Genomic DNA, 17,316 nt, shown 5'->3' with positions numbered 1-17,316 from the left:
AATTAGAGAGAGAAAACGCAACTCTCCTCCGAGACGATCTCGATTCCTTCGAACTCATCCTATATATTCACAGTACGTACACACAAGCACCGCAGAGCTAGTTCAAAAGCACACCATTAGAATGACCTTTCCGATGCAAGGCGTACACTCGAAGCACTGCAGACTGCTCGGCAGTATCGCACAGAAAGTATGGTTGCAAGCACGTAGGGTCAGGCTCACACGGATAGGGCTTTCTAAAAGTTGCTTCGATGACTGGAGGGCTGGACAAAATTACCTTAGTTTAACATTCTTATTATCATTTATGTTCCACTGACACCAAGGCCATTGATCATGACAATTGCGAGGATGATCAAGACCATGATTACTATCGTCTGTGAATCTCACGTATGATGTCCGTTATGAAGAGTTCTTATCCTCGAGTTCAGGAATGTCATCTTGGCCGCAGAGCAGAAGAGTCGATCGACACAGTAGCGACATGTACCGCAAGCGGTTATGGTTGAAAACGATGACTAGCTGCCGCCTGTGTGTTACTGCTTCAAGACGCTGTAGAAATATGCTCTAGCATATCTAAACATAGATCACGCAAAACGAAATGGATACGACACCAGGAAGAGCCATGTGTTGCACAATATCCTCTATCGTGGTTCTTCTACCAATATGCAGTAATTGTTGCAAGGGCCAAAGATCTGATCTCCCTCGTTAGCGCCTACTTCAAGTTCCAGCGAAGTTATTAGTGCTTGCCTGCCTGCCGAGCTAGGCAACCATGGGTACTCCACAGCCTATCACAACCGTGACGTCCAGTCAGAGCCTCCAAGATGCGTCAGCCGGGGTATCCCCAGAGAGTCCGCGCCGACGTGCTTTCAACTCACGCGACAGCAGTGCAACTGCATCTACACATTCTCCGTATACAGGAGACATCCGATCAGTGTCGCCGAAGACCCGTACACAATCAATATGCACCGGTACCTCGACGCCATCCCTCCCATCCTCACCCCAATCAGCAACGACATCCTTCTTCCGTGATCCGTGGAAGTCATCAAGTCGCAAGCCATTACCCACCGCAACCATGTCGCCGCGAGAGCAGGATCTCCTCGACGACTCAGAGAAGGGCTCCTTGCTCCGTGACTCGCACGCCTTCGAACCACGCGACTCGACATCCTCACGCCGATGCTCCTTCGACTCAACCACCAGTGTCTCAACTACGTCCCTCGTCCTCGAGAACCTAAACATAAATGCCTCCCGCTTCACCGAGAAGAATGGACCCTCCTCGCCGCTGGACTATCGCGACGACGAATCAGACCCCGAACTCCCGCCGACGAAATGGTCGAAACGGAAAAGGGCACACTCAGACAGCGGCAGCCAGAAGACCATGTCGCGGACCCTGAAGAGATCAATCTGGATCGTTTCAGTCATTGCGCTCGCCGGCTGGATCCTGGCACTCTTCTCTCTCATCAACAGCAAAGCCTACCAGCACAGTTCGACGAAAGCATATGACCACGAGGGGCCGCGTAAGAGTTCGGGCCGCAAGATAAGTCTGGAGAGTATACAGAGGGGGGAGTGGTATCCGAGACACGTCAATCTAAACTGGATTGCGGGTGCGAATGAGGAGGATGGGTTATTGCTTGAGATTAGACAGCCGGGGAAGGACTTTATGGTTGTTGAGGATGTGAGGAGTAGGAAGGGTGGGAATGTGAAGGGGGAGAAGATACATGAGAGTAAGACTCTGATGAAGAGTGGGCGGTTCACGCCGGTTGGTGGGAACAGTGTGGTGGTTGCGGAGGATTACTGGCCTAGTCCGGATTTGACGAAGGTGCTTGTGTTGGCGAAGAGGGAGAAGGTGTATAGGCACTCGTTCACGGGTGTTTATTATGTTTTTGATGTCGAGAGTCAGACGGCGGAGTATTTGGATGAGGCTGTGCCGGATGGGAGGGTACAGCTTGCGAGTTGGAGTCCGAAGGGGGATGCGGTTGTTTTTACGAGGGATAATAATTTGTTTGTGAGGCTGTTGAAGGATTCGAATGGGAGTGCAACTACTGCGGTGCGACAGATTACGAAGGATGGCGGGCCGGAGTTCTTCTATGGTATTCCTGATTGGGTGTTTGAGGAGGAGGTGTTTCAGGGTAATGTTGCGACCTGGTGGGATCGGGAGGGCAAGTTCGTGGCTTTCATGAGGACGAATGAGACTATGGTGCCTGAGTTTCCTGTTGATTACTATCTTAGTCGGCCAAGCGGTGAGCGGGCGAAGGCTGGCTTGGAGAATTACCCTGACGAGAAGAGGATCAAGTATCCGAAGGCTGGAGCACCAAATCCCGTCGTTGATATGCTGTTCTACGATTTGGAGGCCAATGAGATGTTCGAAGTGGAGATCGATGGCGACTTCAAAGATGATGACAGGATCATTGCGGATGTGCTATGGGCCGACGACGGAAGAGTGATCGTCAAGGAGCTGAATAGAGTCAGTGACAAGGTCAGAGTTGTTCTTGTCGACGTCAAGAGCAGGACTGGAAAGACTATCAGAACTCTGAATGTGCAGGAGCTTGACGGTGGTTGGGTCGAGCCGGGTCAGGAAAGCAGATATATACCTGCTGATCCAGACAACGGTAGACCAGAAGAAGGCTACATCGATATGGTCATCTACGACGACGGCGACCATCTCGGCTACTTCTCGCCATTAGACAGCCCTGAACCATTGATGCTAACGAAAGGAAAATGGGAGGTAGAGCAAGGAACCGTCAAGGTCGACCTCAAGAACAACCTAGTATACTTCAGCGCAACCAAAGAACATTCCACCCAACGCCACATCTACAGCGTCGACCTCCAAGGCAAAGAGATCAAGCCCCTCGTACCAACCGACAAACCAGGCTACTACACAGCAGAATTCAGCGCAAAAGCCGGCTACGCCATAATCAACTACAACGGCCCCTCAATCCCAACACAAAAAGTCATCTCAACCCCCTCAAACCCAAACACCTACGAAGAAATCCTCGAAGAAAACAAAGACCTCGCCAAACAAGCAGCCCAACACGAAATGCCCCACCTCGTCTACACAAACATCACCGCCGAAGACGGCACGATCCTCAACGTCCTCGAACAGCGTCCGCCCCACTTCGACCCAAACAGGCAATACCCCGTCCTCTTCCAGCTCTACGGCGGCCCCGGCTCCCAACAAGTCGACCGCCGCTTCAAAGTCAACTTCCAGTCCTACGTCGCCAGTACCCTCGGCTACCTCGTCGTCACACTCGACAACCGTGGCACCGGCTTCATAGGCCGCAAGGCACGTACCGTCATCCGCGGAAATCTAGGCCACTTCGAGGCCATTGACCAAATCGCTGCGGCCAAAGAATGGAGTGCAAAGTCCTACGTCGACGCCGACCGCCTCGCCATCTGGGGCTGGAGCTACGGCGGCTTCATGACGCTCAAGGTCCTCGAGACAGACGCGGGTCAACACTTCAAATATGGCGTTGCGGTTGCACCCGTCACAGACTGGTCCTTCTACGACAGCATCTACACAGAGCGGTACATGCTCACGCCCACCATGAACCCGACTGGGTACGCAGATACAGCAATCACAAACGTCACGGCGCTGAGTCAGAATGTACGCTGGCTCATGATGCATGGTACTGGAGACGATAACGTGCATTTGCAGAATACGTTGACGTTGATTGATAAGTTGGATTTAGGGGGTGTGAGGAACTATGATGTGCATTTTTTTCCGGATAGTGATCATGGGATTTATTTTCATGGGGCGAATGATGTTGTTTTTGGGAAGTTGGGGGAGTTTATTGGGAATGCGTTTGGGGGGGTGTATTATAAGATGGGAGAGGCGGAGGTGGGAATGGATGGGGTGGAAGAGAGGTAGGAGGTAGCAGGGATGGTTGTAGAGACGGGTTGTCTCTGGAAGAATAAGTCAGAGAAAAGACTACGAAGGTCGCATACTGTTGGTTCTGCGCAGTTGGCGGCCCAAAGGAAGGACTGATCTTACGTCGAGAGCAAGGACGATACGGTCAGACGCGGGAGTGGATCTTCGATTGGCGAAACGGCTCTTGAACGTTCAATGAGACGACGTATCCTATGCGCGACTGAAACGACGAATTTTGGACTCAGGCATCGATCACCTTCATCCCCTCGGTTGCATTGGTCTGGACGCCGTCCTGTGAAAGCATCAGGAAGGTTGTGTGAATTCGTCATTTCAGTCGCGCATGGGATAGATGCTGCCTGCATTCGCGTCCATTCAAGATATTGCCAAGCCCGAAGTTATGGTCAAGAGGGTCAAGGCTCAAAGAACACGTGGAATATGGGATGGTGGATGTCTTGATTGGATGTGCGCAATGCAAGTCCGCTCGAGGGATCCCAGCAAGGAACCCAGAGCTTATGGGCGGAGGGATGTGGGGAGATCAAAGCATTAGCCGCGGTCATGTACAAGTCGGATGACACTAGTCGGCGAGTCGAGGGTGTTGGTTAGGTGCAAAGAAGTGGCGTATGTTCAGCGCACTATTTTTACGGAGGATAGAGGTCTTGAATCGAAGAGCCGCAGGCCACCCACGGGTGCGCTATGTAACTGAAAGTTATGTATAGGCTATAGCTTCAGAAATTTGGAACTGATGTCTAATGTGCCTCTATGATTTATTTGATCGATACACTTATCTTCAAAAATTGCGCTGCTTAGTTGCAAGAAAGACGGCATGATCCTGTTCTGATAGCCAGAGCAGATCTTCATCCTGTACAGCTGCATTCTAGCTCCTTCCCAGGCACAGTCTTGATCAAAGGCCCCTTAGCCCATCGCAAAGTCCCAGTCTCCAAAATCCTCCTTCCACGCCTCTGCATCTCTAGCCTCATCTCCATCTCCAGCGGGAACGGATCTCCAATCAGCTCGGTGCTCTAGCTTGAGGAGACTTGACAACACGGTACGGCCGAACTGGATGTTGAAGCGTTGGTCGGGTGGCAGCTCGAAGTACATGCTTGTCTCGGTTGTGTTGGGTGGCGTTGTTGATTTCTCGTCTTGACCGGCCGCGAGGGCGTCTGCTTGGGCGAGTGGGGAGGTTGTGGTCGGTGGTGGGGAGGGGTTGCTGGTGCCGTTGCCGTTTGTGTGCGAGCCGTTGGTCGTTGAAGTTGTAGATGGGACGGCAGACCAGATCCAGACGCGGAAGAAGTCGCTTTGTCGTTCAGACAGTAATTTATCTGGTTCGCAGGGGCGGAATTTCTCGTATTCGTTTTTCTCCGCTGCGATCTTGAATGCGGCCTCGACCAGACCCTTGCCTATCATGGTCTGTGGACACGCGACCCATTGCCAGTGGAAGTGGCGGATGCCGGTGCGGTTTACCTCCCAGCAGACTGCGCCGAGCTCGCCCTTTGCTTTGTCGAGGAGCATGTGCTGGAGTGCATGGCGGTAGCGCGTCATCTCGTTGAATTCGGTTTGGAGTTCAGGTGGGCTGCGGCGGCCGTGGGCGGTTTCGTCGGCGGCGTGGTACATGGGGATTATCATTAGATTGCCGGTTGATTTGAGGGTGGGGAAGGTCGTGTCTGTTGGGAGGGGGCCGCGGAGGGATGTGAGGAAGGATTCTTCGGCGATGCTGATGACCATGTTGGCGGAGAATTGGGGTTTGCCTAGGCACATGAAGCAGTCGTTTGGGTCGTATTTGGGGCGCTTGTTATTTCGGCCGCGTCCGCCTGGACGGTAGGAGTCGGTCGTGCTGGTGTCGTAGCGTTGGTTGCGGTAGGGGTCTGAATCGAGGGCGTCGCGCTTCCGCTTGCTTCGTGGGGTGGTAACTGTGAATGGTGCGGCACGTTGGGCGCCTTCTGATGCGGCGGGTTTGGTTAGGTCGAGCGTGAATGCTGATATCCACTCTGAGGTTTTGAGGTTGATACTGCCGAGGGACTCAAAGCGGGTGACTTGGGTTTCGGCGTTCTCTGAGTACTCCATGGGCCAGACGAAGGGTTCGCGTTTCCAGCTTGCGGTTGGTGAAGAGGAGAACTGATATCGCGGCTTGAGTGTTGCGCAAAGGTTGGCGACGGCTACGCTTGACGTGCTGGGCTCGATGCCTTCTGGCAATGAGATGCTTGAGTCATTCTCGATTCGTGCTGGCCATTGGTTTGTGAGGATGATGTGTGCATTGTTGGCTCCTGAGAGGACTCGTGCTTCGTTGTCGAGGAAGAGAGGATCGTACTTGCCGATCGACTGGGTCATGGACTCTTCGTTTTGGACTTGTCGCCCACCCAGGAAGACGATCTTGATGCCTTCTGTGGTGGTTAAGGTGCCTTTACGGCCGAGGTAGAACAGGTTTGGGCAGACCTCGCCTGCTGCTTCTAGCTTTTCCTGGACAGGTTGTGGTAACGCATGGTCGGCGACTGTGAAGTATGTAGGAAGAGGTACTGTGGTCGAGCCTGATAGCAGTGCTTGAACGTCGTCGTCGGCTTCCTGGCTAAATAGGCCGCCTGTCACAAGTGCGAATGCGAAATCTGTCTTTGAATGAAGCTTGGAGATCTTCTGAAATGCTTTGGCGAGCTGGCCTTGGACAGCGCCTACGACCAGCACTTTGGTGGCCATGGTTGAGCGTAATGAAGATTGTCTTCTCAGTAGCCAATAGCTACTGTAATGGTTGAATGATATAAGACACTGAGACAGGGTGCTGAGAGCAAGGAGCAGATCTTTATTTGTTCTTCTGCCTGGCTTTGTCAAATTGCATGCTGCACTACCTACGATCACTGAATTGGGAGTGAGGTTCAAGTGAAGTTACAGTGTGCAGGCTTGAAGGAGCCCGAAAGTGTCAGGTCAGGAAATGCTCTTCGTCGCCAATGCTGAAGTCAAGCTCAAATTTTCGAACTGCATCGATTGCATTGAACACAAGCGGAGACCTGCGTCCTCACCCTCTTGATACTGAGTTTTCTCGTTGGCGCTGGCGACAGCGCGAAGACGATAGATTCTTCTTTGGTGGTCTTCTGTCTTCCTGTAAGAGCAGACCGCGTTGCGGTAGTCACCTGGCGAACATACAAGATTGCCGCTATACCGCTTATAGTACGTTGTCGTCATACGTCTCTAAGCACCTTCTTACTTCTGTATAGTGCATTAGCTATATAATTATAGTCGTTCTATACTCTCGTCGTTACTATAGTACGTAAATATAAACGTTATAGTAAGACTACGCCTAGGCCTATTACTAGCAAGCGTAAGCGTAATTTCTAAGTACGAGATAGAAGCGTAATAAACGAGAGTATACTAACACTAAGATCTAATACGCCTAATTATACTAGTAGCCTTAATTTAGTATCTAAAAAAGGAACTTAGGCTAGCGTAATAAAGCGAATAGTACTTAGAGAGATAACTAACTTCGCTAACAAGCTCGAGTTACTCGTTATTAAGAAGTAAATTAACTAATAATAGGGTATAAAGAATAGAATAGCTCGGTATTAGCGACGTATAAAATTAGTAAGTAAAAAGGTTACTTTTAGCGAGCTTAAGCGTTATCTTTAAGCGGATAATAATCGAGTTATTATAAATAAGTAAATATATATTATATAAGAATATCTTAAACGCGCTAAGAATACTAAAGCTAAGATATCTTAGCTATAGATCTTTATAGTAGCTAATTATATTAATAACTCGTAAGATATACCTTATACGTAAACGATTCGTAGAGTAGTATATAGAGTTAGCTATTATATTATATAAATAAAGATAAAAGAGAGGTTACTAGAACGAGTAGTTAAGCTATATATACGCTTAACTAATAAGATATTACGATATTCGCCTAATTATATATTCTAGAAGTAGCTTCGCTATAGTAATAAATCCTATAAAGATATAATACGCTTTATCTAAGGATATTAGAAGCGACTACTTAGCTAAAGTAATAATCTAAAAAAGATTAATTATATACCTTTTAGAGCCGAGTAAAAGTAGATTAATAATTAGCTAAAGGGTAAAATAAATAAAGCTAGTAAATATAAGAGTAAAAAGATTACTATTAATCTTATTAATCGTAATTCGTTTAGGCTCGTTAACGATAATACTACTTTACGTAAGGAATTCGCTAATAAAAGTATTTATTATTAGGCCGTAATTAGATACGAGTATAAGTTAAATCTATACTTTTATAATATTAATTCTAATAAGAAGATAAATACTAATACTTATACTAATATTATAAACTAATATAACGAGAAGAACCTATATAGAAAGTAGAGAACGGCCGAGGATTATATCCTTATAAAAAATAGAGATACCGTATATAGGTATTATAGTTTTAGCTTATATAATAAATTAGTTAAAGTTTAAATAAGAGAATATTAGTAGTATTAAGGAAAGATATAGCTAATAAATAGAGTTAAGAAGAAAATAGGTTTATAATAGATTATATTATTAACGTCTTCGCTAAATCTTAAATATCTTAAAGAGTAGTTAGCTACTACTTAACTAGGTCTTATCGCCGTTTATAAGCCTAAATAAGTATAAGAAGTACTAGGTTATATAGTAATATTAGTATAATAAGGTATCGTAAAGTAGGATTAATAACCTATTTATAAAGGGCTAGTATTATACTAAATTATACCGCTAGAGATTCGAAGACTATAAGAAAGTTAGTAACTAGATAACGGTATATTAAGTTATCTAGAGGGGTTAAAACTTATCTAGTTTCTTTAATATTTATATAAATCTCCTCCTCTTAATATACAAACAATGATTCTAAGGTCGCTTTATCGTAATTGTAATTATATGGTATGTAGTTATCGATAATTTATAAGTTATAGAATTATTAAAATCTGGTGGGGTGCGGCAACGTTGCTTGTCCGGCAGGTGGGTAGTGTTGATACTGCAAGTGGCAGGCGCGCTTGTGCTTAGTCATACCTGCCTTACTGCCTGGTTTTCGTCGAAGCCGTTATCGATAAGCTCCAAAAGTTTCTAGCGAGAAAGTACGATGGCTCGGATGGCTTCAACTTGTTGCATGCGCCGTACATTGTGCTTCGTTGTGCAACGTGGATTTCAGCTCATGCGTGACTACAGATAACACTACCCAGAATGGCACCAATATCTCCTGGGAAACCTGTAGGACCTCCGCGAAAGGCGCGGAAACCGACAGCTACTACAAAAGCACATCGATACGAACCCTTCACCAAACGAGTCGCGAAACTGAAGATTGACCCCGTGCACAAGATCCAGCAGTCTAGACTCAAAGAGTCGAACGACGATATCTCTCAAAGCTATTTCAGAGCAGCGCTCGAGGAGTGGTCAGAGCTGAATCTTACCAATACCTTCACATCATTTTATTACCAGGTCAACCAACTCTGCGAAAGCCTCCCTCAATTGATTCACCATGCGGATAGGATCGTACAGTCACTGCTTGAGCACATAGAGAAACAGGATGGGCTGGCACTAGAAGCGCTGCTGAGTTTGGTTGCACACCTGGCGCATGATCTTGGTCAAGAGTTTGAGAAATACTTTGCACAGACTGTCAAGCTGGTGGCTAAGGTCTCGACGGCTCAGGATGATCCAGCTGTTGTCGAAGCATGCTTTACTTGCTTGGCATGGATGTACAAATATCTGTCCAGGCTACTCGTACAGGACCTGAAGCCGCTGTTAGACATCCTTCTGCCTTACTTCTCTGCTCGGAAAGAGTACATACGAAGGTTTACTGCCGAGTCCTTAGCTTTTCTTGTTCGAAAAGCAGCAATCTTGTACCCGAAGAATCAGAAACCTCTGTCACGCGCCATTGAGCACATCGTGTTCACCAAGATCCAGGAGCTGAACGAGAAGGAGGCAGATGCATGCGTCGAATCGACCAGGACATTACTTGCAGAAAGCGCCGCTGGGGTTGATGCAGCTCTGCATTCAAGTGCTCCAGACTTGTTCACTTGCCTATATAACCAAGTGCTGGCACCGGAGCAGCCAGGTGCCCTTGCTGTGCAGATCATTGAAGGCATTACAGTCAATCTTGTCCACAGAACTGACGCACCAGGATTTCGGCCGCTGTTCGATGTTATCGTAGAAGCTGCCGAAAAGCCAGCTCAGTCGACACCTGAGCAAGCTCTTGCATCTCGTTTGCTGCTCATTGCTCTTGCCACTCGTGGCGGCTCCAGAATCAGTAATTGGTCAAGAGTGCTTCAGCTCCTTTCCTTGAGATTACGCGAGGCTTCATCACAGACTGAGCCACCGCAAGCGCCAGTATCGACTCTTATCAAAGCTGTGGCAAGTGCCATTCTATATGCTCCCTTGGATCAGCTTTTGCCCTCCGTCCCGAAACTGGTCACCGCAGTCGTTGACAATACAAGCTCAACTCAATTCTTCACCTTCTGCGAAGCAGTCGCAAGTCTTGATAGATCCAGATTTCAAGACTTGCTTTTGCCTCACCTGCAACGCTACATCGTTTCAAGTTGGGGCAAAAATGAAGCAGCGCTTGTCGTCTTGCTCAACGACCTCCAGCAGCAGGGCCACATCCATAGGGAAGCTGGTAACTCTGGTCAAGTAGTCATCAGCGACTCGTGGGAGGCGTCAATCCGCGAACAATGGCGCAGGTCAGAGGCAAAGCAAACTTCCACCCTAGTAGCACAAATTCATCTCCTTATGGCCCGGTCTATGGTGTTCCCTAGGAGTGAGGAAGCTTCTGCAGAATACAGACAGATTCTAGCAAAGAATCTAAGAGCAGCCCTTTCTGCCCAGTCAAGCACAATACTTGATGAGCGTCTTCACCTAGGATGGGGCCTTCAGACAATAGCGAACCTCTCTGAAGGCCAGTCAGGTATATCGCTGGAAGATCTGAACGCGTTGATGAAACAAGACGGCATGTTCCAAATATTGCCATTTGTGCAGGCATTGGCGGATGTTGCTGTGAAGTCGACTGCCATCGACATTGCGCAAGCTTCGACCACACATGCGTGTTCTCTGCTTGTGAAGAACATGCTCAACCCATCGCTTGACTTGCGGAAGGCCTCTCTAAAAGTATTTCGACTCATATATGGCAAGACATCAGAGTGGTTCTCGCAGGCTATTGCGCTTCTGCAGGAGATCCTTGACACAGAGTACAGCATCGGCAATGCTCGGCAGCTTGCGATGTTACTTCGTCGTTTACCGCAAATCCAGAAGAACGCACCCGAAGATAGGGAACTCTCAAAGCTAGTTCCAACCTTTGCGCTCGGCCTCCTGCCCGATTACCACGACCAGCTTCGCAGAGATGTGTCTTCTGCGCTTAGCCAAATGGTGACTGATGCTGATGTAGAAGAACTTGTCTTGGAGAACATCAGGGACTGGTTTCAAGCACCCTTCGAATCTCCTACAGCTTCACCTCGTTCAGGTGATGAAGTTGAAGGTCGGGTCTCACTGTTCGAGTGCACCAGGCTTAACGACGTGGACTCTACCTACACGACCTCAGCGGACCACTTTATGGATCCAGAACGTGAGATTGCCGCTCGTGTAGAGTCTGCTCACACTCTGTTAACCTATCGTGTCCCCTCCGCTAGCCGGCTGCTTGCACTGCAAGTCCTTCTCGATATGCCGCAGACTGCCGAAAAGAGGTCGAAGATTCTGGTGCCTGCATTCCTGGTTGCTCAACGCGGGCGTGCAGGACACGATGCGAACGCATACGATGAATCTAACTCGGTCAACACGCTCAGTCCGGAGATAGAAGAGCGTGGATGGAGTCTAAGGGAGCGCAAGTTGTTTTTGCAGCTCATAGGACAATTCAATAATCCTAGAATGTTATACAGAGCGGACGATGTTCACGCGATGTTGCTTGAACTTCTCGCGAACGGCGACATGGAGACTCGAAAACTGGCGCTGCTCGCAATACTCAAATGGAAGAACAGAGCTCTGATCTCGCATCAGGAATCTCTGTTGCGAGTGGCCGAAGACAAGACAACTACATCAGAGCTTGGTCTGATGTTAAATAGCGATTCAGAATCGAGTACAATCAAAGGCGAGAGTCGAGCAGAATTGCTTCCTGTCGTCCTGCGACTTGTTTTTGGCCAGCTCATTGGGCGAGTCGGTATTCATGGCTCTCAAGAGGCTAAGCGCAAGTCGTTGTTACGCTTGTTGTTTCGGATGCAGAAGTCGGAAGTGCTTATGTTTCTAGATGTCGTCCTGGGTCGGCTACGGGAGGTAGTCATGACAGATGCCAATGTGGAAATGCAGAAGCATTTCCTCTGTCACGATTTGATGAACACCGACCAGCAATATGGCTTCTTGCGCATGGTTTTGTCCATGCTTGAAATTCTGCAATTACAATTCAGCCCGTTCGGTGACAAGGTCTTGGACGCCGTGCTGTATTGCACGACCCGAGCCTGCCACCAGATCAAAGCATTCGAGAGCGCAGATGCAGCTCCGGCTCTTGTCCGAAACATTCGACGAACAGGAATTCAATGTCTGAACCTGATATTCGAATACTGCCCGGACCTTGACTTGAAAACGTATCAAACCCTATTGCGGGATGAGCTAATAAGGCCCCGAATACCCAACTTCACGGCCGAGAACTCACAGAGTGTATCAGGTCTGCTCAGAATGTTTTCAGTCTGGGCACGATCCCAACAGAGAGTGCAGCTACTCGCAAGTAAGGCATATCATGTACTGGGATCATGCTGGAGCTTGCTTGCATCAGAACATGCGAAACCCGCTGTCAAGGCATTTGTGATAGACGAGATAATTGGCTCATTGCTTAACCTGGCGGACAACGAAGCACAGGAGGACAGTATAGCTAGCTCGATTATCCGGGCAGAAGCACCGCAGATACTGGACAAATTAGCAACACTGCTGCAACAGTCTCCACCAAAAGACCTGCTCCTCAGCGTCACAAGAGTTGTGCAACAACTTGATATACATGTCGAAGCGGTCACCACCAGGCAGAGAATCGTTGAGCTTTTGGTCAACATACTGAGTGAGCCGAACCAAAGACTGCCACCCCACATCAAGGGTCAGGTGCTCAAAGCCATAAAGGGTATGGGAGAGTCAGCCGGTGTGCTTCCTGCTGCTGCCTTCATCGATCGACTCTTCCAGTTGGTATGCAGCTACTTTGATTTCTTTCGAGATCTGCCGAACCGAGAAACCTGCTCCCTTATCCTGAAGCAAATCGCCCAAGAAGATGAGAGCCTTCGTGAGGCAGCTGATATTTGTGAGGACCTCAATGCTTACTCAACCAATACTTTGGATGAGATCAATCACGAGCGACAAAGCGCGGCAGTCTCGAAGATACACGACATGCTCGAGACACGGGTCTCTCAACGATCTTTCCTCCCGATACTGCACAACTTGGTTTTCCTCACAAGGTCTACCGATGATGCTGCAATCAGGGGTAATGCGCTTGGCTGCATCAAGCATTCGATCAAAGCTGTTGCCGACGATCTCGAACGTGCAGATCTACTTTCAGCAGTTTTACTCCAGGCTATTCGAAAGCATATCAAGGATGATTCCGAGACGGTACGCGCTGATTTTGCAGAACTCTTAGGTGCTGTAGTCCAGTATTGGAAGACTCAAGACCGTTTGCGAGATATGGAAGTCCTTCTTGTGGGCAATGACGATGAGGCATCTTTCTTCACCAACATTCTGCACATTCAGCAACATCGCCGAAATCGTGCTATTCGAAGGCTGATTACTGAGGTTGAAACTGGCACAATATCAGCAGAGAACATTGCAGATTACTTCTTGCCGCTGTTGCAAAAATTTGCAACTGACACCAGTACTAGTGAATCCGCACAAGCGACAAAAGGTCAGAGCATCGCTTCGATGTCGGTGCTCCTCCAATGGCTTGACTGGAAAACTTTTCGCCGTGTCTTCAGGCAGTATCGACCATCACCAGATACCAAAAACGAGGACGATAAAGTTGATGTACGACTGCTGGACCATGCTGCGGATGCTTTGACCGATGCGGTCGGAAAGAGGTCAGCTGGAAGTCAGGAAGGTCCTGTACCTCATTTGACCACGTCTCTGCCTACCAACGATGTTATTGCGCAGGAGCTGAAGAACAACTTTATTCCGAAACTTGCAGAGTTGAGTCACTACAAAGATGAAGGCGAGATCAGCCAGAGGATACCGGCCGCTGTTGTAGCCGTGAAGCTGATCAAGCTTCTGCCAGCTGACGACATTCCTTTACTAGCAACGCCTGTTGTTCTTGATGTTGCACAAGTTCTACGGAGTCGAACGCAAGAGACGCGTGATTTGGCTCGCAACAAGCTAGCAGAGATTGTTATTCTGCTAGGGTCATCTAGTATGGAATTCGTTCTCAAGGAACTCCGAACCGCTCTTACACAAGGCTACCAGCTTCATGTGCTATCGTATACCATGCATACAATTTTCCTGGCCACAGCCAAACAAAGGATGATTGGAGATCTCGACTATTGCCTTGAGGATCTAGTCAAAGTCATTCTCGATGATACCTTTGGCACCGTTGGCGCACAGAAGAACAATGAAGACTACATCAGCAGCATGAAAGAGGTGAAGAGAAACAAGAGCTTCGACTCAATGGAGATCCTTGCGAATTGCACCAGCGTTAGGCACCTCGCGAAACTAGTGTTGCCGTTCGAGTCCCTGTTGACTGGCTCACTTTCCTCGAAGCAAGCAAGGAATGTGGATGAGTTGTTCCGACGTATTGGAGTGGGGATTTCTCACAGCCCGGCGGCCAGCAGCCAGGATCTACTTGTCTTTGCATTCGAGCTCATTCAGTCGTTCTACAAAGCTAAACCCTCACAACCCCCGCGCCGATTGACAAACGATGAGAAGAACAGAGCTCGCTTCATCGTGCAGAAAGACAACAAGAGTAAAGTGGGGCCTGTCAGCTCTGCCTCTCTCCTGTACAAGCTTGCAAAGTTCGCTATTGATATAGCGAGGTCCACGTTCGCACGTCACACCGAGCTCATGACGCCCGGGAACGTTCATGGCTTCCTGCCAATCATAGGCGATGCGCTTGTTGAAGCTCAAGAGGATGTAAAGATCTCTGCATTGCGGTTGCTGTCGACTGTTATCAAGCTTCGTCTGCCAGAAATGGAGCAGAACGGAAAGCTCTATGCGATGGAAGCTGTGAAGGTCGTGAAGAATGCAGTGAGCACAAATGAAGAAGCAGCACAAGCAGCAATGAAGCTTGTCTCTGCAATTGTTCGTGAGCAGAGTCAAGTTGAGGTCCGAGAGTCTGACATAGCATATCTCTTGAAGCGGACCATGCCCGATCTTGAGGAGCCAGATCGGCAAGGTGTTACTTTCAACTTTGTCAAATCGGTTATGGCTCGTCAGATGCAGATGCCTGAGATATATGAGCTGGTCGACAAGATTGGTCTGATGATGGTGACCAGCCAAAGTCGAAGTTCAAGAGATGCTGCTCGAGGCGTGTATGTCCATTTTTTGCTCGATTACCCGCAGGGCAAGGCTCGATGGTCGAAACAGGTCAAATTTCTGGTCAAGAACCTTGAGTATCAGTATCCAGAAGGTCGTCAGAGCATTATGGAGGCATGCAGTACACTATTGTCGAAGATGGACAAGGGAACTGCTCAAGAACTGGCAGCTGTGATGTTTGTGCCTATTGTCTTGAGGATGGCCAACGACGAAAACGTGCAATGTCGAGAAATGGCAGGCGCATTGTTGTCGCAGCTATTCCGCAAGACGCCTCGTAACGGCCTCACAACTATGCTTGAACCACTACGAGGGTGGTTAGAACAGAGCGAGAACCTCATGCTCAAGAAGATCAGTCTTCAAGCATGGTCGATCTACTTCAAGACTGCAATGGAGGGTACGGAAGAAGAGGTTGCGACGATCAGGGATCAATTGCTGCCAATTTTTAGTGGTGCGGACGAAGATGAGAATGTGTGGGAGGTGCAATACCATGCGCTCGAGCTGGTTCATGCCCTAGTCGAAGCGCATCCTCACTCGTTGCTGACAAGCAAGCAGAAGACCTTATGGCAAGCGATCTTCGCTGTCCTGGATACTCGTCATACATGGCTCCAAAATTCAGCTTCAAGGCTCGTTAGTCTCTACTTCCGCGAATGCCTTAGCGCAGGCTGCATGTCGATACCGCTCTCATGCCCACAAGGCCTAAGCTTTGAAGAACCAGCGGTCGTCGGCTTACTCCGATCATCGGTGAAAGTGCTGAAACATCAATCGACCACGACTGAGCTCGCTGATGTAGTGGTACAGAATTTGCTCTTCCTTGGTCGATGCGTGGAAGCAAGTGGTGCTCGAATTGCAATCAAAGCTACAGCTGACGGGGTCGATGACAACATGGACAACGACGTCGATAGCGACGGGGAAGCCGCCAATGGTGAGACGACAACGTCAATCCCAGCAATACAATACCTACTTGATCAGGCAGCCCGCAATCTGCGCCGGGAACCATCGAAGTATACCTCCACGACAATCCGCTCGAAACTATCGTTCCTAGCCTTCTTGACCGCTTTCTTCCCTCACCTATCCGATGTCACCGTCAGCAATCGCCGCTCATCGATCATCTCCCTACTCATACCACTCCTCTACTTCACATCCACCACAGTGCACGCCCCACGCTCAACGGACCCAGCATTCAACGCAACCTACCAAACAATGGTCGAGAACGCGCAAGTGCTGCTCGAAGCAATCCAAGCCAAGGTAGGAGATCGGACCTATGCAACGCTCATTACGTTGGCGACAAAGGAAGCAAGAGAGAAGAGACAGGAACGTCGGAACAAGAGGGCAATTGAGACCATCGCGGAGCCCGAAAGGGCAGCGCAGGATAAGAGGCGGAAGTTCGAGCGGAAGAAGGATCGGAGGAAGGAGGTTAAGGGAATGCATAGGAGTAATAGGCGGAAGGACCTTGGATTCTAGAGTTGTGGGCTACGGTGGTGTAAGCATCAGTGTCATGATGTACGAACGGAGTTTTAGGTTGTCGATAACGCAGCGAAGGCGCATAGGCGAACTGCGTAAAAATGTCATGGTCTGCTTCGGAATGGTGTAGAGTAGCAAAAGCTCAATTGAAAGTGTTCGTTTAAATTGGTCCCTATTCATGCTGCAGCAATGCTCTTGCTATCAATAGCATGCACCTCGCCCCATCCTTTGACCTGGGAACGGCGCAGTATAGCTTCATACGTGCGTCCGCTTAAGAAATCAATAGCTACTCGTGTTCATTCGTGGCTTCGATCTGTGTTCGGTTGCTGCATTGTTTTGCTGCATGATCGCACATTCAACGAACTCGGTCGCGCCTTTCTTATACTGTGAAAATAGTCGTGCTTTCCTTGGTCGTGTGATCGCGCCTTCTCCCTTCTTCAACGGTCGTGCCTTCCTTGTGCGGTACATACATGTGGTTGTGCCTTCCTGACACAGGATTGCACCTTCCTCACGCTTAGTCGCGACTTCCTCGTCTACGGTCGCGCCTTCCTTAC

General features: G+C 48.8%; 3 protein-coding genes across 3 annotated transcripts; 2 read left to right on the top strand and 1 right to left on the bottom strand.

Moving 5' to 3' along the window:
- Nucleotides 1–763: 763 nt before the first annotated feature.
- Nucleotides 764–3,859, top strand: PMZ80_000154 (uncharacterized protein; the record flags this gene model as incomplete). The annotated part of the gene is made up of 1 exon (XM_064868608.1): nt 764–3,859. One exon carries the CDS (start codon nt 764–766, stop codon nt 3,857–3,859), a length of 3,096 nt encoding a protein of 1,031 aa, XP_064734105.1.
- Nucleotides 3,860–4,771: 912 nt separating this feature from the next.
- PMZ80_000153 (uncharacterized protein) lies at nt 4,772–6,544 on the bottom strand (the record flags this gene model as incomplete). Its single annotated transcript, XM_064868607.1, has 1 exon — nt 4,772–6,544. The coding sequence occupies one exon, from the start codon at nt 6,542–6,544 to the stop codon at nt 4,772–4,774; it is 1,773 nt and encodes a 590-aa protein (XP_064734104.1).
- A 2,469-nt stretch (nt 6,545–9,013) lies between these two features.
- Nucleotides 9,014–16,762, top strand: UTP20 (U3 snoRNP protein; the record flags this gene model as incomplete). Its single annotated transcript, XM_064868606.1, has 1 exon — nt 9,014–16,762. One exon carries the CDS (start codon nt 9,014–9,016, stop codon nt 16,760–16,762), a length of 7,749 nt encoding a protein of 2,582 aa, XP_064734103.1.
- Nucleotides 16,763–17,316: the final 554 nt, after the last annotated feature.

Source organism: Knufia obscura, assembly GCF_036327395.1.
Source record: "Knufia obscura strain CCFEE 5817 isolate CBS 148926 chromosome Unknown scaffold_1, whole genome shotgun sequence".
NCBI lineage: Eukaryota > Fungi > Ascomycota > Eurotiomycetes > Chaetothyriales > Trichomeriaceae > Knufia > Knufia obscura.
This window is presented reverse-complemented; position numbering and strand designations above follow the sequence as displayed.